This window comes from Littorina saxatilis, linkage group LG15 (assembly GCF_037325665.1).
Source record: "Littorina saxatilis isolate snail1 linkage group LG15, US_GU_Lsax_2.0, whole genome shotgun sequence".
Classification (NCBI taxonomy): domain Eukaryota; kingdom Metazoa; phylum Mollusca; class Gastropoda; order Littorinimorpha; family Littorinidae; genus Littorina; species Littorina saxatilis.
The window spans coordinates 34,201,282-34,220,242 of NC_090259.1; the positions used below are offsets into that span (position 1 = coordinate 34,201,282).

The 18,961-nt window shown below is 38.7% G+C and overlaps 1 protein-coding gene across 4 annotated transcripts in view; it reads right to left on the minus strand.

Annotated features, from left to right (window-relative positions):
• LOC138949169 (formin-binding protein 1-like) overlaps nucleotides 1–18,961 on the minus strand; it is a 78,914-nt gene that overhangs the window by 16,297 nt on the left and 43,656 nt on the right. For 2 of the 4 annotated variants that reach the window (XM_070320940.1, XM_070320938.1), the window contains exons 10-13: nucleotides 15,516–15,530; nucleotides 8,747–8,859; nucleotides 2,478–2,610; nucleotides 1,572–1,711 (exon numbers count right to left, since the gene is read on the minus strand). In XM_070320940.1, coding sequence (XP_070177041.1) covers nucleotides 1,572–1,711; nucleotides 2,478–2,610; nucleotides 8,747–8,859; nucleotides 15,516–15,530 — 401 coding nt within the window. The remainder of the gene's footprint in view (nucleotides 1–1,571; nucleotides 1,712–2,477; nucleotides 2,611–8,746; nucleotides 8,860–15,515; nucleotides 15,531–18,961) is intronic. The other 2 variants (XM_070320941.1, XM_070320939.1) reach the window with 1 other exon arrangement.

The following is an 18,961-nucleotide window of genomic DNA, read 5'->3' on the forward strand; positions in this document are numbered from 1 at the left end:
TTCTCGGTAACAAAAGGTTTTGTTTTTATGTCATTCAAAGCAGTTTCAGGATTGCGTAATGCAGAAAAGAGCCTAGCTCACTTCACTATGATTGTCATCATTCCCAGAGAATCTGTACCACCGTGATACAGTAATATCGCAAGGCATTCCAATCAGAGAGTGAAAGAGATTAAAGGCATTCCACTCCGAGTGATACTGTCTGTTAAAAGAAGTGTCTACTTTCACATAACATTTCAAATAGCTTTAAATTCTTGTCACAATCGTTAAGAAAATATGCCATTGTGTTGTAGAATTTAAGCTTTGAGATGTTCAAATTTTATGCTGTTTCATTTGCGAAGAGTACTTTTTCAGATAAGTCTCTACAGACCTGTTTACCCTAAACCCGAGGCAAGAGTACTTTCCCAAAAAGTTGAGTGTATTTTTCAAAAAGTTGGTGTACTTTGCAAGCAAAGCCGCCATATGGGCTGGGGAAAATGTACGCGTGGGTGCAAACGTGTTTGTGTAAGAATAGCATGTCTTGTGAACACCTTCAGAATTTAACTCCTTCCAATACAACAGGGATAAAACAATTTTATTTACCTGTCAGTTTATAGCATTATAACCAGTGTCTTCCAAACAGATTGATAATGCAAAGATGAAGTTCGTGAAATAACATCTGCGGTTGACAGTGGCAAGTTCATTTTTACAATCATCTCAGAAAACATTGCTTCAGCACGGACTACAGCCTTTTCTTCTGGCAGGATTTGCTTTGCGGGAATGAACTTCATAATTCCTTGGCAGCTTTCAACGGATTTCTTTGCAGCAACCTTGTCCAGTGAGTTTTGGAAATGCAGTGTCGTTCGATGTCATATTTCCCAGCATGGGCAACGGAGAAATCTGATTTACAATACTTGCAGTGTGCATGACTTTTTCCCATAGTAGACTCCACAATTCCTGGCTCTTTCTTATATTTCTCCAAGAAAATCTGCTGCTTCTGCTGCTTAGACTTGGTACAGTCATCCGAAACTGACACATTTTACCGCTTCATTTTGCCACGATTGTCCAGATGATCGCACGTGCCAACAACTGAACAAGGTTTCCACAGTTGAAGACTCGCTGTCATGGGTATCTCCCTTCGACCGAAACAGGTATCAGTTGTACCATCCCGTAATCAGCACACCAACACCGGAAAACGTATTCTAGACTTTTTCTTATGCGTATTTTGTGCGTGTGTCGCGTATTTGCGTACCGATAATAATTTGGCGTACAAAATACGCCCAAATCGTACTGGTAAACAGGTCTGTCTCTATCCTTGGCTGTTACTTCTTTTTTCCCACTTCTTCTTCACTGGTGTTAAGATAAAATACTGGATGCTGGGAGGTTTTCCACAGGAATCAAATATTTGCTCTCAGCTTCCAAAAATTGCTTCCAAAACCTATGGCACACCCACTTCAACTTTTCCAAACAACACTTGTCAATTTCAAGGCTAACATTAAATGTTCAATGCCTAGTGTCTGCAGACAGTATCACTTCCCGCAGAGAGTGAGAAAGACAGGCAGAAATCTACGAGAGCATATTGGCACAACACTTACGCATACACATTATGCTGTTGCTGGGGGGTGCCCGGTGCTGACACCTGGTGGGGGTGCTGCTGGCCGCTGCTGTCAGATGAGTGGATGCTGTCCCCTGATGCACTGTGTCGACGTTTGCCCTCACACTCTGCCAGGTAACCCTGTGAAAAGTACAAACACTTTTATCAGCATATTTTAATTTTGCTTTACGGAAATAAGATTGCCTCTCCTGGCAGTTTAAACACACAAAGAGTGTAATTAGTAATTAAGGTAATGGCAGTTTAAACACACAAAGAGTGTAATTAGTTATCAAGGTAAATAAAGTTGAGATGGAAGGTGATTGGAAAAGATTGCTTCGAAGTTCTTCCAGGTATTTTTTTTCTCTTGAGAAGACAGTTGCTTTCCTCAGTAAATCGGGGATCCAAGCAGAGTTCTCTAGCCTGGAAATTACCATACATGTATTTTTTTTACCAATACTCTTTTTCTTCATCCTGACCAGTGCTTGTTATAGTCGTTTGGTTCCAAGTCAATGGGCGGTTCTGGTGAGGTTATGCCCCTTCTTTCTTTCGGCTGGTAACAGGCGGAACCTCGTGACAAGATCACATGAGAAAGGAAAAAACCGTGCATTGGTCCCAAATAGCATGTCGCTTTGGTAACAGTTCGTGTGTACGTCGTGCATTTTATACGGTAAAAAGACAATGGTAACAGATGAATAGATGAGTAGATGAATAGCAAAACCAGCCCAACCTTCCCAGCACAGAGCACAGCCATGGTCATGAGAAACGCATGGTTAGGACATTGTGCAGCATCAAGTTGAAAGGAAGAGAAGATACTGGATCCAAACTGGCTCAGCGGACAGTGTGTCAAGAGGACTCTATATGAATAGCAAAACCAGCCCAACCTACCCAGCACAGAGCACATCCTCACCTCAAACTTCTGCAGTTCCTGTCGGATGGCGTCCAGTTTCTGTGCATTCTCCTCCACCTTCTTGTCCAGCATGTTGGGGTCACCCAGCGCCGGGTTGTTGGCGTAGACATCCTTCAGCTTTAACATGCCTTCTCTGTGGACAGTAAGATGCATTTAACAATCTTGAAAACAAGGAACTTAGTCGATAAATATCGACAGGGGGCCGACAAATGGTTTAAATGTGAAATGTGTGTATATGGGTGTGGGTCTGAAACAAACAAACAAACAAACCATGTGAACCCCCCCGGGCCGCAGGCCTTCGATGTAGTGATTGAAAAAAAAGGATGTTCTCAAATGGTTCAATTCTCATTTGGTCTGATTCTAAAATGGTACCGGTATACTTCGCCCCCCCCCCCCTGGCCGCAGGCCTAGGATTAAATTTTTTTTTTAATTAATTAATTAATTAATTAATTATTTATTTTAAACATTAACAAAATTAGTTAGAGTAAAACAAAACATTAAAACGTTCATAATAAATAATAATAATAAACAAGAATTTAACACAGAAAAAAAATATAGATAATCCGCCCATGCTGGGAATCGTGCCCGGACCACTTTCGCCGTAGCCGGACGTCTTACCGGATGTTTTACCACCCAGCCACAAACTCTTCATTGCTCAGTCAGTGAATTTAGTGCTATTATACCTAACCGCTACTGGCAGACATGGGCCGATCGATCGACCGGATATGCTTCGGCGTGTGGTTTCGGCGTGTGATAATAACAACTATTTTTCTCAATTTTTAAGTTTTAAATGCTATGATTTGACAAAGCAGAATGAAATAATAACTTTTAAAACGTGCAAACATTATTGTAGACCCATTGACCTTGTGCATAAAAATAGATTCTTCCCCATTCCTCCACACAAAGCTTTGTCAGTTGTTAAGGCCTTGCAAGGTTTTGACGGCAACAATAATTATTGTAGTTCTCTAAGACTTTATTTCTGTTTGATTTGTAATATGTTGGGAAGACATATTTATCAATTGATCAACAAAATAAAACATAATAAAAAACGACACAACATTGTTAAAATCATTATTGGCCAACGTTGAACGTTTACGAAGGCCTCAATCTTCACGCGCAAAATCCGTAATAGGTGCTTGATTTTGGTATTTTGAATTACATAACATTAAACCTTTGTTGGGCTTCATGGTCATGGCAACAGCCATAATAATATTATATGATGTATAATATTATATTTCAGCATATGTGAATTACATGTCATCATACCAAACTGTCATACATTTTTATTCCTACATTATTCTGATTGATCACAACCAAACCTACTATCATTGAACACATCCAAATGCAAGCGCCTGTTCTTGACAATTTGCTGGGTCGGGCTTAGCCACAGACACTGTTTGGCCTGTAGGTAAAATGTACAAGGCAGGTTTCATGGTATTAGGCCATTTTGATAGTCTCAGATTTGCTTAGTCTTTTAAATCCATATCTGTGAGAATCTGCTGTATTTGTTGTATTAACATGCAAACTAGTTGTTTAAATACTTTTTTGAAAATAAAAGTTGAAATTTTTGATAATGTGTTTATTTATGTGCGTGTGAATGGTGGCGATCGTCAAAATACGGACGGATGAATTTACTTTTGCCACAGCATCACTAAACAAAGAACTAAATTCCAACACACACATGCACAAGTATCAATGCTGTGGTGGTTGAGAGTGCCAGAACACATTGAAATGATTGTTTTTCAACAACAATCGATATCCATAACACAAATTCTAACTTATACTAGCTCCGCAAAAAAAATGTATGGGGATTCGGATCTGTCCGTCCGCATAGCGATATCAAGAGCATCGAAACTAATTGTGATTTCACAGGACAAAAACACAAGTTTACCTAATTTTGTATACTGTAAATACAAGTTTGTGCACCCTTGAAGTGAGTTATAATGTTGCCGAGGTCAATTTGCCCTTGATCGACGCACGGTGACCCGAGTTTCAAAGTTGCGATCCAGTCCGTCTAAACAATGTAACGATCACCACATTTTTCTTTTCATTCAAAAACTAACCGTTTGGGGAGGAAGTGACCTCACGTTGTTTTACGTTCACGCTCGCGCTCGACAGAAAAAGACCGCAACAGTTTTTCAGTTAAAAAAATCGCAAAGTAATTACATTTTCTGAGGTTTTCTAGTGTCCGTCTAGTAACAATCGCCACTCTAGCGATCGCCACTGAGTGTTGAAGTCACATTTAACTCCATTTTCGACTGTTTTAAGAAACTATTTTGACGCTCAATCGTCACGTTTCAGTGTCGAAACACGTACTGTGCATTTGCAATCAGCCGGTGTGTCCAAACTGAAATGCGAGCAATGCCTCGATTTGTGGCGATCGCTCACGTGGTTGACGGACAGAAATACCTTCTTAGGGGGTAGGGGAACAGTTACTCCTCCATACAATAATGGTGTTTACAAATGATTGCAAACTTGTCTCTTTATAAACTGTTCAGACATGTCTTCTCTTCAATAATTTTCAGTTTTGCTCGGTTTGTTAATCAGGAGCACCCTGCAGTAAATGTTTCATCTGTGACAATGCTCGAAATGTTGACGTAATTCCAATGCCCATATCCTTCTCTTGTTACCTCATCTAGCCAAAACCATTGAAGATAGAAAGACATTTATTGAACAAACTAGATGCACAACACCAGTCTTAACACGTTTTGGTCTTACATGTATATGAAAATATTGATGGCCATGGAATGGTTTGAAAAAAAAGACGGTTTTTTCCTTCAAAACGGTCTAGGTCTGCCGGAAGTCGTATTTTTTCAAACCATTCATTTGAGAATCAATATTTTGATATACATACAAGAACAAAACTTGTTAAGAATGATGTGGGGCATATTTTTTGTTCAATAAATGTCTTTCTATCTTCAACGGTTTTGGCTATATGAGCTATATGCATGCATAGGATGACCGTATTGCTTTTTTTGCGTTTTCAGGGTATGCCGCTTTGCGCCTGGTTTTTAGATATAAATAAGGACCAGGACTATAAAAAAAATTACTGTTTTTAGTTGTAACAAACTCACTTTGTTGGAAAAACATGTCCTTTGAATTGTGTGCCAACATTTATTTTGTAGAATTTGAGTGTGTAAATAGTAAATTGCTGAACACAATACTGTGAAACCTGCCACAATGTATTTTCTGATTTGTGCACAAAAGCTTTTTTTCTTTTTTCTTTTTTTTAACATAACAATGTTTAATGTCACTGTATGCTTGAAAGACCATGGTCACATTTGTAAAACAAATGTTAAATTAGAAAATAAATAACATTTTGGTTCATGATTTTTTCCTACACCTGTGCTGAAAATAAGAAATAACAAGAAGAGCAAACGCTCGATCGAGTCACTTTCGCAGTTCTGAATATTATATGAGGCAATTTTTCCTTCAAGACATACCTGTGACCTTGAAAAAGGTCAAAGGTCACCAAAGCAGACGTCAAAGTGTAGAGGTCACTGGGAGTCACGTTCACATAAAATTTGAGCCCGGTCACTTTTATAGTTTCCGAGAAAAGCCCAACGTTAAGTTGTGTGTTGCCGAACAGAAAAGGCTAGTTATCTCCCTTGTTTTTCTGATAACGTTCGTAAAAGGCTACAGATGTAAATACTTTGATGTAAAGAATAATCCTACAAAGTTTCAATCACATCCGATGAACTTTGTCAAAGATATAAAATGTCTAATTTTTCCTTTGACGCTGACCTGTGACCTTGAAAAAGGTCAAAGAAACCATCGTTAAAGTGTAGAGGTCATTGGAGGTCACGACTAAACAAAATATGAGCCCGATCGCTTTGATAGTTTCCGAGAAAAGTCCAACGTTAAGGTGGTGTCTACGGACGGCCGGACGGCCGGACGGCCGGCCGGCCGGCCGGACAGACTAACACTGACCGATTACATAGAGTCACTTTTTCTCAAGTGACTCAAAAATGTCGGTATATAAGTCACTCAGATGCAGTTCACTATGAATGGTTTGAGTTTGTTGCGGTTGACCCTGCACAGTTCGACCTATGATGTTTTTGTTGAACAATTTTGCCTTCACACCTCCCATAGGGTGACGGATGTCACAACTTCCTGTGTACACAAACTGATGACGTATTTTACAACAAAATGGCGCTGCCCATGGCCCCCATCAAAACTATCCGGATAAATGGGGGCCTCCTTCTTCTTCTTCTTCTGCATTCGTGGGCTGAAACTCCCACGTACACTCGTGATTTTTTTGCACGAGTGGAATTTTAAGTGTATGACCGTTTTTACCCCGCCATTTAGGCAGCCATATGTCGCTTTCGGAGGAAGCATGCTGGGTATTTTCGTGTTTCTATAACCCACCGAACTCTGACATGGATTACAGGATCTTTTTCGTGCGCACTTGGTCTTGTGCTTGCGTGTACACACGGGGGTGTTCGGACACCGAGGAGAGTCTGCACACAAAGTTGACTCTGAGAAATAAATTTCTCGCCGAACATGGGGACGAACTCACGCTGACAGCGGCCAACTGGATACAAATCCAGCGCGCTACCAACTGAGCTACATCCCCGCCCAATGGGGGCCTCCTGGCCCCCATAATAAGTGGCTCTTAAGTCCTTGTGGTTGTAATGAAAGTGTGTGTGTGTGTGTGTGTGTGCAAGTGCGTGTTTCAGACTAATATTTAATCTTGTATATATCTCAACTTTCCCTTTCACCAATCCTGTAAGAAAAAAACACCCTTACCCTAACAAAAGCAAACAAACAAATGCTATTTGCAGAGCTAATCAGTTTTCAATATAGCTACACAACTCTGAACACTTATCTCCTCGGTCTCCTGTATCTTTGAAAGATTTGCGATTTCCAGCTATGAGGCTGAAATGCCAAATTTCAAGACGCATTACTTTGGTCCATAAGCGAAACTTGATTATCACTGTCAGAGAACCAAGCATTAATATGGACACCTTTCCCATCGCTAGCCAGACTACAAAACAACAAATGTTCCAAACTTTGGACTCATGTCTCTCTCAACAACAATGAACACACTAACGGGGGAAAAAGTGAAGCACACACAGGGATGTCGTTAGGCGTCGGACATCGGACATATAACGATGAAAATCCCCAAATCTCCGATTCACATTGCCGCATGTCGGTCAGATGTCCTATCGTTTTAGCCTGAGCGTGGTCATTGTCCGATATGTACTCCATTCCTTCGGACAGCGCGATATTTGTTAATTTTCATTTCAAGATACAAATCTTCTAAAAGACCGAACGCTCTCATGTTCAGCTGACACTGAAGTTGCCAGTGCCGCGTGCGGATCTTTTCTTTTGTCGGGAATTCCCGAACCGTTTGCGTTATGCGCCGTTTGGGTATAACCGTCTCAGTGCAGCGCACTGATCTAAAAATAGTGGATTATTTTTAGATCAGTGCATGCTACAGGAGTACGAGAGACAACTCCAACTCCAAATTTGTCGTCTGCTTTTGTTTTCGATACGAGACGAAGCACTGAATTATGCCGCTGAAAAAAAACTAAAGCCTGCAAAAGATCAGCATTAGATCAAACCGATCATTTTGTTTTTCAACTTTTATCCAAATCATGCAGTTTGTAATCAAAGTAAGAGCTCTGAAGTTCTCCATGTTGGTTTCTTTTTTGTGGTTTCTTTGAAACTAAACAAATACAACATTATACGCACACTGTGTTGATGTATTTACTATATTATGTGTGTGTTCTACAGCGCGCGCGCGCGTGTGTGTGTGTGTGTGTGTGTGTGTGTGTGTGTGTGTGTGTGTGTGTGTGTGTGTGTGTGTATGTGTGTGTGTGTGTGTGTGCGTGGGCACATGACTTTGGAACAATTCCATGGAATGTGTTATAAGCTGTTTGGCGCAAATTCATAATGTCCTATTACACTTTCTGAAAGCGGTCAAATGTCCTATTGATGCTGAAGAACTCAGGACATTTGTCCTATAGGTATGAATTTGTAGCAACATCCCTGCACACAACAGCACAGTGTTTCTCTGGCTGGTTGTTTACTTCTTCAAGTTCTTACAAAACTTCCAATCTCGTTGCTCACAGCCCTAGATATAGCTTGCACAAAGCATGTCACTGAAGTTGAACTCACATGACAATCACCCCAAATAGTAGATATGGGTAGGAATGATTCAGCTACAAGCTTCTTGAGAAACAAATTCCCAAGAAAATAGCCAAAATATGATGAGGTCATATGGGGTCATGTTAATTCAGTTATTTTCATTTTCATTACTTCACCTTTCTGCCTGTTCTTTGGCCAGCTCTTTCTTGATGGCGTCTATCTTTTGCTGCAGTTTTCGCCGCCTCTGGTTGGGCGGCAAGTCACTGAAATCTTCCTTCTGATCATCCACCTGACAACACAGGTAAAAAGCACACCTGTTAGTACAAATATGTTGCTTCAGGTAAAATGCTTAAAGCTGCAGCAATTCTGCAGGCACCACTCATCAACAGTATCTCTGAAAGTAAGAGCAATTTAGTCCAAGAGGGTATGAAGGTATCAAAGTTATGAATGAACATGTTGGATTGGAGTGTCTTACCGTGGCTAATTAGGCAGCTCCCACTACAAAGATGTTATTGCTATTTGCTAATACCAAGCATGCCATACAGTTGCCATATTTGGAACCGAGTCGCGTAAACATTATGAAAGCTGTCTCCGTAATTTTTCATAGAATTCTCTGGTGCTTGACTTCTTTCTATCAATGCAAAACACTCACTGAACAGAAAAAAGACCCAACCCTTTACATCTGTAACTGTGGCTTTGTTCAATTTTGTAAGCATTTCCTACACTTTGAATTTTGAAACTGAATGTACAAGTTGAAATACAACTAGCTACACAAACAGAAAACCTGCATTTTAATAACTATCGGTTTTTTTTAAGAAAGTTATTCATTACTAACTTCACAACTATTGTTCTTAAATTTTCCAGGATACAAAAAAAGAAAGAATAAATGAACAAAAAATTCAATGTACTGTATATCTCAATGCAAACATATTTCTTTTTGTAAAACGTTCTGGAAAACAGAATCTTCTGCATGCTTCACATTAGGAATACCTACCGTAGTATAAATGCACAACTTGTCACTCATCAAATTTTCACAACAAGGAAAAAGACATCAACAGAGGAAGGTCTCAGGAAGAAAAACAAACAAAACAATACTGACCCTGGAAACTATCTCTAGTAAAACGTATCAACCCAAAAAGCATTTCACCAAAGCTCCTGAACTAAAATTACTCCCAAAAGCATTATAGCCACTAAAAAAAAGTTTACAGCAAGCATGTTTTGCTTAAATTTCTCTTGTTTTGTTGTCATAAAGGATGAGATGTTCTGAAACCACTTCAAAAACAAAAACAAAACCCAGAAGCAAATCTGTCTCTTTTTGTTAATTTGTCGTTCAATCCATTCACTAAATTGTTTCAATTGTTTTCTTTCCATGTTTCGGTTCAGGAGACCACAAATAAGATCCTTTGCCTCAAACTCGTTTGCTTATTCAATAAATCTGCATTAAAACTTTTTAACAATTTTGTACAGCCTTTTATTTTCCACAAGAGAAGAATTGTTCATGGTTCCATCATTCCATCAGATAACTGTCACCTACCACTTCAAGGAGAGAAAAGAACAGGAGAAAATGAACCAGAAATATCAACGACAGTGCCAATGAAACAATGTACCACACTGTATTTCTCACAAAAGAAATCAGAAAAGCAGAGGAGTGGTAGTGGTTCTGTGCATATGACTGAGGGACAGTTCAAGAACATTCCAGCTTATGAACAAAAGTTCTAGATGCATGAACATACCAGGGACAGTTCAAGAACATTCCAGCTTATGAACAAAAGTTCTAGATGCATGAACACAGGATTGCACATACGAGGGACAGTTCACAAAACATTGCAGCTCATGGTTGAAGTTCTATTAACACAGGATTGGGAGGAGTACAACTAGGGGCAACAGTCAACCAAAACACTACAACGTCAAATTATCAACATGGAAGGCAATCACTGGAACCAAGCACTGAAAATGTCAAAACGTCAAAACCAAGGGTTTTCCATTCTCCGTGCAAAAATGTATCACTCAACATACCCGGCAGTGTTGCTTCGGTTAGTAAGCAAACATAGGCAAAAAATTAAATTAACTACATCGATATGATTCCCTTTAGTGTTGGAAAATCTTTTTTTTTTAAGTCTCAAACATACAATTCTATTTGCCTGCAAATACACTATTCACCACACAATGAATCGTTTTTAGGAGATCATGATACAAACATATTGATGAAAACACAACTCACTTATAAACAGTAATAAAAAACACACTCAGTTTAGTTATTCTTAAGACTTAACAATACATGTACATCTGATATCAACACACAAGTTGACTTTCAAATCAACTGAGTGTTTCAAAAATCAGCACAGGAAACCACATGCCAAAAGAGATCACAATCATTACTTTTCCCAAACCACAAATGTTAGTACAGTACCATATTATCTACTCATACTGATACTACTACTATGCGTGCAACATTTTCTTTCGCATATCTTTCACAACTACACAACTACAGAACCTGAACTGAATTCAATTTCTGTTGTTGCTTTCACAATATTACTTTCAACAGATACTGCAGCATTTCTCTGCAGATTACAAACCTACACAAAAGGTCACCAATTTCACAAAGACTGAAATAAAGCAGGTAGATTTTGCCTATTTGAACAAGTGATATCAAAATGTGTAACAGGTTCTGCTGATGTGTACTTGCAACATACATGCAAAGTAACAATTAAAGGCTACTAATTTCTACATGTTCATGACCCACAAAAATCACTTGCTCTTTTAAGACATACTTAAACACACACATAATTCTATCATATTTTCAACACAAAATCAGCCTACTTTTGCAGTGCATCAGTGCAAAATTAAGAAGAGATGAATGAGTGTCTTTAAAAAAAAAATTTGTGTTTTTCTTCCATCCCTGAAAGGGCTTGGGAAGGGAAAAGGGGATGCATTCAATCCGAGTCATGGTGAACAAAGCTGCACACCTGATGTTTCAATTGCAAAAGAAACAGATGCAATTGTAACAAGTCAAAGTTTCTTCACATCTGATGCACTGTTCACGTTCACATGCACATGCGTGGCAGACATTTCCATGATGACACATTTTTTTGAAGGAAAAAAATCCATCAGGAGAAATCACAAATGACCCTCCAATATGAGTAACAGTGGAACCCCTCTTTTAAAACCATCAAAATCCTACAATATCAGACCTTGAAAGGGAAGGAGAGGAGGGGGTGCTTATATTGGAGAGCCAGGAAAATCTTCAATCTGATGGCCGGGGGAGGGCTTAAACTGTACAGTTCTAAAAGGGGAGTTCCACTGAAGATGCAAGTCCTTGACAAAATTTTTTTTAACATTCCTGTGCCCACCTCAACCCCTCAATTTTTAATTCAGAATTGTTAAACAAAAAAGATACATAACTGAACACATGTAACATTAGAGTCAAGTTGTCCTTCATTTATACATGCATTTGCCATCAACAATTTCTTGTGGAACATAAGATACGTTCAGTTTAGAGGAAAGACAGGAAAAAGAGGACAATTAACACAAGGTACAATTAGAAGACAAACATGCAACGCCATAAACAATGATGATGGAAATGTTAGGTCACGGTTCACATGGAGGTAAATTTAGGATGCTGTTAATTTACACACTTCTAGAACGTTTGTAATTTCATTGAGAACAGGAAAGGAAAGACAATGATGAGAATGATGCTAGTACATGTACACACAACAGATAACGATAGAGATGAAGTGACAGACGGAAGGAACGAGGAATTTTGTTTTGTATGACTATTTCTACCCCATAATGCTTTCTCACAACCCTTTGTAGATCAGAGAACTCAGAGAGTATTGAAGAGTTACTTTGGGCTTTAGGTTGTGTTGTCAACCCATATACAGAAGTATTCAAAAATGTACACATTTAAATTTTTTTTCTTCTAAAGACATATCCAGAAATGTGCACGTACTTATTTTGAGAAAGATCAAAAAAAGTACACATACGTTTTTTTCAGAAATAACCAGCATGCTTCCTCAGGATATTCTGTTATAAATGACCCCCCCTCCCTCCCTTTTTTTTTTCAACTCACAGTCTGCAGAATCCCAACCTCACCCCTTATTTCCTGAAATAAAACTGCCTTGGTGGTGGGGTGGTGGTGGGGTGGTGATGGGGGAGGGGGCTTTCCATCTTTCTGTTTCTTTCATCTAACAATGTGAACATTGAAACATAGTACTGGACTCGACTCAAACTAAAATTGTACAATATCTATAACATCATACAAGAGTGAAACTGTTGTACACTATGAACAATGATGAGACCACTTACCAAAGAGGGCTGACTATAAAGTCCCTGCAACTATATTTTCAACATTTCTTAAATGTTTTGGCTCAATTTGCATCTCAAAAGCCTTGTTCAGGCTTCTGAATTTTGACAGGGCTACGTTTAAAACTTCCATAATCTGTCCACGTTTCAAAATGGTTTCGCATAATGCAGGAAAGACTCATAATTTTGAGAATTGTTTTGGTTATTACTAATCTGTTAGTTGCAATTTTGTAATAGATCAAGAGACAATGTGATAACAGGGAATGGATATACATACAGAACATTCCTTATCTCAAGCAAGATGTCTTCAAATTGAAAAAAAACCTGAAATAGACCTTTTTCTTCATTTTTTAACTAATATGTCTCAAATGATATCATGAAGATACAAATACAATGTGACTGCAAAATCAGAAAAATATTGGCCAATAATACCTTCCTTCTCAAATAAAACCAATTCAAGGGGAAAAAAATCCATAAGGACTTGAAGGAATTAATTGTTGTGCTTGTTATCAGTGACAGCAAAGCTTATCTTCAACAAAATAAAATAAAATAAAAACAATCACAATTTGACAAAACACTTCTTTATGAAAAAGCTGAACTTACTCGTTAAACATAAAAAGAAATCAGAATAATTTTTTGTAAGAAGGTGGGTTTTTTCCTACCCAGGTTATTGTCAAACCCATGATAAGTATCTGGAGTTATAAAATGTCATGAAAGTACTGAAGTTCATGAAATAATATTATGGAAACATAAGTAAACAACAAAACAAACAAAAGACAAAACATCCACACCGCATTAAAATATCAAATAAACCCAAAAAGGAAAACAAAACCTTAAACAAAGCACAACCAGCCTTTTTCTAACTTTCACACTTCCGGTTGGGAATAAAAACTGGACACCTTTTCTAATCTACACCAAATATTAGTTACCAATACCCATATAGCGCTGGCTGGAATAATAGCTGACACGGGGCAGTAGATGTATATATGAGAAAAAGGCAAGAGGAGACACTCCGGGGAACAGACAAGAAGGCAAGAAAAATGTGATACTTACTTTGCCCTATAGAAACACAGCCACCAGAAGAAGACAGTGGAAGACAAAAAAAACCGAGAGTAAGCATGATGAAAGGCGGGCGACATTCCTTCAGCACAACTCTCGTGTCTGATAACTCTTTAATAAGACACTTTCCTGCATGGTCATGTAAACCCTGACAGATCTGTCCACGTCTTTACACGGGATAGAATTACAAGCATCCCAAAATGTGGTCATACCTCAACAATCTTAGTGGGCAGAGTGGTATTTTTGGGTGTGCTGAACTAATATCGCATCTTGACATAGGTGTCATGATCAAAATGTTTTGAGCAAAACAATTGCCACTGTGCCCACGAAGCAAGCAGGCAGTTGATTTTGAGTATGTGTCCACGTAGAAGGATGCTCTTATCGTGTAAAAGCCTGGACACATCTGGGGCAGTGTACACGGCGGTTTTACATTAATTAGAGAAGGAATGTATCTTAAAAACAAAACATGAAAAGCACAGTGAGTATTTCCACCTGCCAAGCTTTTCCGTCAGCAACAGAAAAGGACACAAGTAAATCAAACAGGTTATGGCCGTTTTCTTCTTTGAATTCAGCTATAATGCAAAATTAAAGTAGATCTTAGTAAAAGCTGTTATGTGTGCAATTATTAGCATAGCACACTTAAACACAAGTGTTCTGTCTGAATCTGTCAGGAGAAACCATTGTTCCAATCACTATCCTCCTCCCTATCTAAGCAATACCTCTATCCCACAAAAATATGAAAACATGTTCACATACACAAAGAAAAAGTTTTCCCAAGAACTACAAAGTCACTACTGGTAATTTAGTCAAACACAAAACTCTTCCTACCATTTAACCATTTCAGTTCCAATACTACTCCATGGCGATTCAAATGAACATATGTCAATGCAAACTGCTGCACAACCATGTCTGCGTGTGTGTGTCTGTGTTTTTGTCTCATCTCAACATTTGCTTGCTGTTGAAAAAGTGCTTCATTTCTTCCTGTTGCCCTGGGTGGTGAGTTGTACAATTGTGTTCTAGATGTTCTTTTATCCCCCTTTAAAAGGTGATTTTCATGTTACTTCTTGTCTTTCCAGTTTGTTGTTGTGTCAGTACATGCAGCTTTCATCCTAAAACAGGCTGTAAGCTGTCAGGTTAGTTTTACTTTTGGGCCTAACACTTTGAATGCATTCCGACCACAACTTAAAACATACAGCTTGGGCTTGCTAGTGTAAACATTGGTTCTATGGTGTTTGGGTCAACGCTGCATGCAGACAACACTAGCATCCATTACTATCACTCAAATGAGGCAGCATATCAACAAACCAACTTCATCTCAGACACAAAACTTCCTAATAAATTAAGCCCAAGTCACAAAGCAACAATCACAACAGCACTGAAACCAAACTGCAAAACGACGCAAGCGAGCGAAATGTAAAATTCACGAGGAACTAGTGAAAAAATGTCCGTGCATATAACTAACAAAACTACACCATTTGCAGGTAGCGGGTGGAGGCTACCGAACAGGGAAAACAAGTGAACACTTCTCCATACCAACAAAAGAAAAGACAAACTGAAGTGTACCATGCCCTATCTGTTACATACCAGCAGTCCTATGATCTTTATAAGACGGAAGAAAAGAGACACAGAAAAAGACAGCGACGTAAGACATCAAATCGCAAGGCAGATGAACAAAATGTTTCTGACATGACAGATGAAAACCAAATAAATATGAATAAATAAAATAAGAACACTTCGATTTACACTGATATGATATAATGAACTGAAAGTGTCAGACAAAGTCTATGCATGATGAAATTGATCTATTACACACTGGACAAAGGTTTCATAAGAGTTCATGAAAACATTGAGAATTGAGCATAGCGCAAAGCTCTTCTTAATGCTAAATCCACGATATACTGGTAAAATAACTCTCAAGGTTAAATTTGATCACTTTCACCCAGATTATGTGACCCCATAATAGGCAACACCACCCAAATCTCATACAGAATGGGCAATTCTCACCTGAACAATCACTAGTCAGGCAGAATTTTCGTATGGCATAGAATTTTTTCCTAAATGATTTGCATCAAAAACGTCTTCCTCATATATTGTTTACTCCTTTATTCAATAGTGATTTTGTAAATGACAAGGCCACCACCAAAACTAGCAATGCCCAATATGTAAGAATAGCTTAGCGTCATCAATTATGGGGCCTCGCAGAGCAGGGTATCCCATTCTGGGCTGAAGTGCTCAAATACCACCCATCAAAACAAATAACCAACAGTGAAAGCACACACAAAAATCACATGTAGCAGCCAAACTGACATGCTTTTACTCAGTTGTGGACAATTTTAGTCCGTGTGAATCACAAACAAACAAACAACAAGAAGGGCAAAGCCCATACGACTCACATGCTTGACCTTGACCTTTACATGACCTTGACCTTCAGGGTCAAGGTCAAATAACTAAACCTTGCAATGACATCATACACTAAGAACTGCTTTACACATTTTTCCTACCAAAATACATGTGACCTTGACCCAAGGTCAAGGTCATCCAAGGTCATGCAACACAAAGCTGTTAATTCAAGACTCAAGACATAGGAAGTACAATGGTGCTTATTGGCTCTTTCTACCATGAGATATGGTCACTTTTAGTGGTTCACTACCTTATTTTGGTCACATTTCATAAGGGTCAAAGTGACCTTGACCTTGATCATATGTGACCAAATGTGTCTCATGATGAAAGCATAACATGTGCCCCACATAATTTTTAAGTTTGAAACAGTTATCTTCCATAGTTCAGGGTCAAGGTCACTTCAAAATATGTATACAATCCAACTTTGAAGAGCTCCTGTGACCTTGACCTTGAAGCAAGGTAAACCAAACTGGTATCAAAAGATGGGGCTTACTTTGCCCTATATATCATATATAGGTGAGGTATTCAATCTCAAAAACTTCAGAGAAAATGGGAAAAATGGGAAAAATAGCTGTTTTTTAGACAACATTTATGGCCCCTGCAACCTTGACCTTGAAGCAAGGTCAAGATGCTATGTATGTTTTTTGGGGCCTTGTCATCATACACCATCTTGCCAAATTTGGTACTGATAGACTGAATAATGTCCAAGAAATATCTAACATTAAAGTTTTCCGGACGGCCGGCCGGACGGACGGACGACTCGGGTGAGTACATAGACTCACTTTTGCTTCGCATGTGAGTCAAACATCTGTTGAAAATGAGATGCAGACACAAATGAAATGATGGCAACTCTTTAAACATGTTTGACAAGAATGGGCAAGAGAATGCGCAAACACTGAAGCAAGACGAAGGCAGATGACACGTACATGCACTACATGAAGACTACTAAATTAGATCTGCTTTTGTTGAGTGATAAGATGAGTACATGGAGGGAAGGCATGTTTTTTATGACTGAGTGTGATGGGGGTATCAAGCTGTGATAATAATCCGTGACGTGATCCGAAATTACTGTGTTTATTTCCTGTGTGCGACAAGTTAAAAGAAAAATGTATGCTTGTACCAAAGATTGGGCGATCAAGTTGTATTGTATTGTATTTTACTTTATTGTATATGCCATGTTCCTTTTGAAATTCCTGTCTTAGTTATGCAGAGCAGGTCTGAAGCATTGTGGTATTAAAATTATGTCAACAGAATGTGCTAATGCAGCATTGATTTCCAAAATGATATGTGGGATGGACTATTTCCACGTTTGATCAATGTTGTTGTTTTTGTTATATTTAGTCAAGTTTTGACTAAATATTTTAACATCGAGGGGGAATCGAAACGAGGGTCGTGGTGTATGTGCGTGCGTGTGTGTGTGTGTGTGTGTGTGTGTAGAGCGATTCAGACTAAACTACTGGACCGATCTTTATGAAATTTGACATGAGAGTTCCTGGGTATGAAATCCCCGAACGTTTTTTTCATTCTTTTGATAAATGTCTTTGATGACGTCATATCCGGCTTTTCGTGAAAGTTGAGGCGGCACTGTCACGCCCTCATTTTTCAACCAAATTGGTTCAAATTTTGGTCAAGTAATCTTCGACGAAGCCGGGACTTCGGTATTGCATTTCAGCTTGGTGGCTTAAAAATTAATTAATGACTTTGGTCATTAAAAATCTGAAAATTGTAAAAAAAAATAAAAATTTATAAAACGATCCAAATTTACGTTTATCTTATTCTCCATCATTTGCTGATTCCAAAAACATATAAATATGTTATATTCGGATTAAAAACAAGCTCTGAAAATTAAATATATAAAAATTATTATCAAAATTAAATTGTCCAAATCAATTTAAAAACACTTTCATCTTATTCCTTGTCGGTTCCTGATTCCAAAAACATATAGATATGATATGTTTGGATTAAAAACACGCTCAGAAAGTTAAAACAAAGAGAGGTACAGAAAAGCGTGCTATCCTTCTTAGCGCAACTACTACCCCGCTCTTCTTGTCAATTTCACTGCCTTTGCCATGAGCGGTGGCCTGACGATGCTACGAGTAAAATGGCATTGCGTTCAGTTTCATTCTGTGAGTTCGACAGCTACTTGACTAAATATTGTATTTTCGCCTTACGCGACTTGTTTTGTTTTTCAAATGTTTGTGTTTGATATTCTCCTGGTATTCTTGTTACTACTTGGTTGGTTTTTGGCTCACGAAGTGTAGCCTATGCGATCGTAACTTTGTCTGTCTGTGCGTTTGTGCGTGTGTGTGTGTGTGTGTGTGTGCGTGTATGTCTGTGGTAGAAACTTTAACATTTCCGAGTCTATGTGTGAGTGGTTATCCAAGACTATGGATAAAGCTCGCATAAGATTACGTCACGGTCAAAAGTGTTTGACGTCAATTAATGCATCATGACGGCATGCCTCCCTGTAGTCTTTCTCTCTCGCGTGGTGTGTGTGGTCTCGGTCATTGTTATTTTGAGCGGGCCGAGACTATTTGGCAGTCGTGTCCCTGTAAGTAGGCTACATGCAGACAGACAGATCTAGATCTAGTGTCTCTCTTTCTTGCACAGTGTCACCTAAGCTTACTGTG